Raw genomic sequence first — 511 nt, 5'->3', positions numbered from 1 at the left:
TTTTTTTCCAGCAATGCAGAATGATGATTACTTCACTGCTGGTGTTGCCATTGCCCTCTCAGTTGTCCACGGGGGACCAGGACCACAGTTCCTTTCACCAAGCCTCTTTAGAGCACTGACGACTAGCCCTGAGGCCACAGTCATTTCTGTTGAAGAGATTACAGACCCAGAGCTTTGCATCAACTTGCAGAGAGTAAGCTCTCTCAGAAGTTTTTTGTACCAAGTTGTATTAATTGCTTGAATATTCTCTTAATACTCTGCTTCCTCATCTTAGTTAGCTTCTGGGGATTATGATGCCTTCAACAACATTGAGACCATCGTAGATATGGCTGGGACATTTGCAGTTATCAACGACCCTCAAACAGCCAGGAAGGTTGCCTTAGATACTGCACACTGGTACTGTCTTGGTCGCAGTCGGTCTGCATTTGAGAGGTTTGTATTTCTTGGTAATAAAATGTTATGGATTACATTTTATAATGCACTGTAACTAACAGGGCTTTTTTTTTTTTTT

At 42.1% G+C, this 511-nt stretch overlaps 1 protein-coding gene across 1 annotated transcript; it reads left to right on the top strand.

Moving 5' to 3' along the window:
* Nucleotides 1-6: 6 nt before the first annotated feature.
* Nucleotides 7-503, top strand: LOC107579749 (G2/M phase-specific E3 ubiquitin-protein ligase-like). Its single transcript, XM_016265543.1, has 2 exons — nt 7-193; nt 275-503. Exons 1-2 carry the CDS (start codon nt 14-16, stop codon nt 485-487), a joined length of 393 nt encoding a protein of 130 aa, XP_016121029.1. The 5' UTR covers nt 7-13; the 3' UTR covers nt 488-503.
* Nucleotides 504-511: the final 8 nt, after the last annotated feature.

This window comes from Sinocyclocheilus grahami, unplaced genomic scaffold, assembly GCF_001515645.1.
Source record: "Sinocyclocheilus grahami isolate Dianchi unplaced genomic scaffold, SAMN03320097.WGS_v1.1 scaffold19896.1, whole genome shotgun sequence".
Taxonomy (NCBI): domain Eukaryota; kingdom Metazoa; phylum Chordata; class Actinopteri; order Cypriniformes; family Cyprinidae; genus Sinocyclocheilus; species Sinocyclocheilus grahami.
This window is presented reverse-complemented; position numbering and strand designations above follow the sequence as displayed.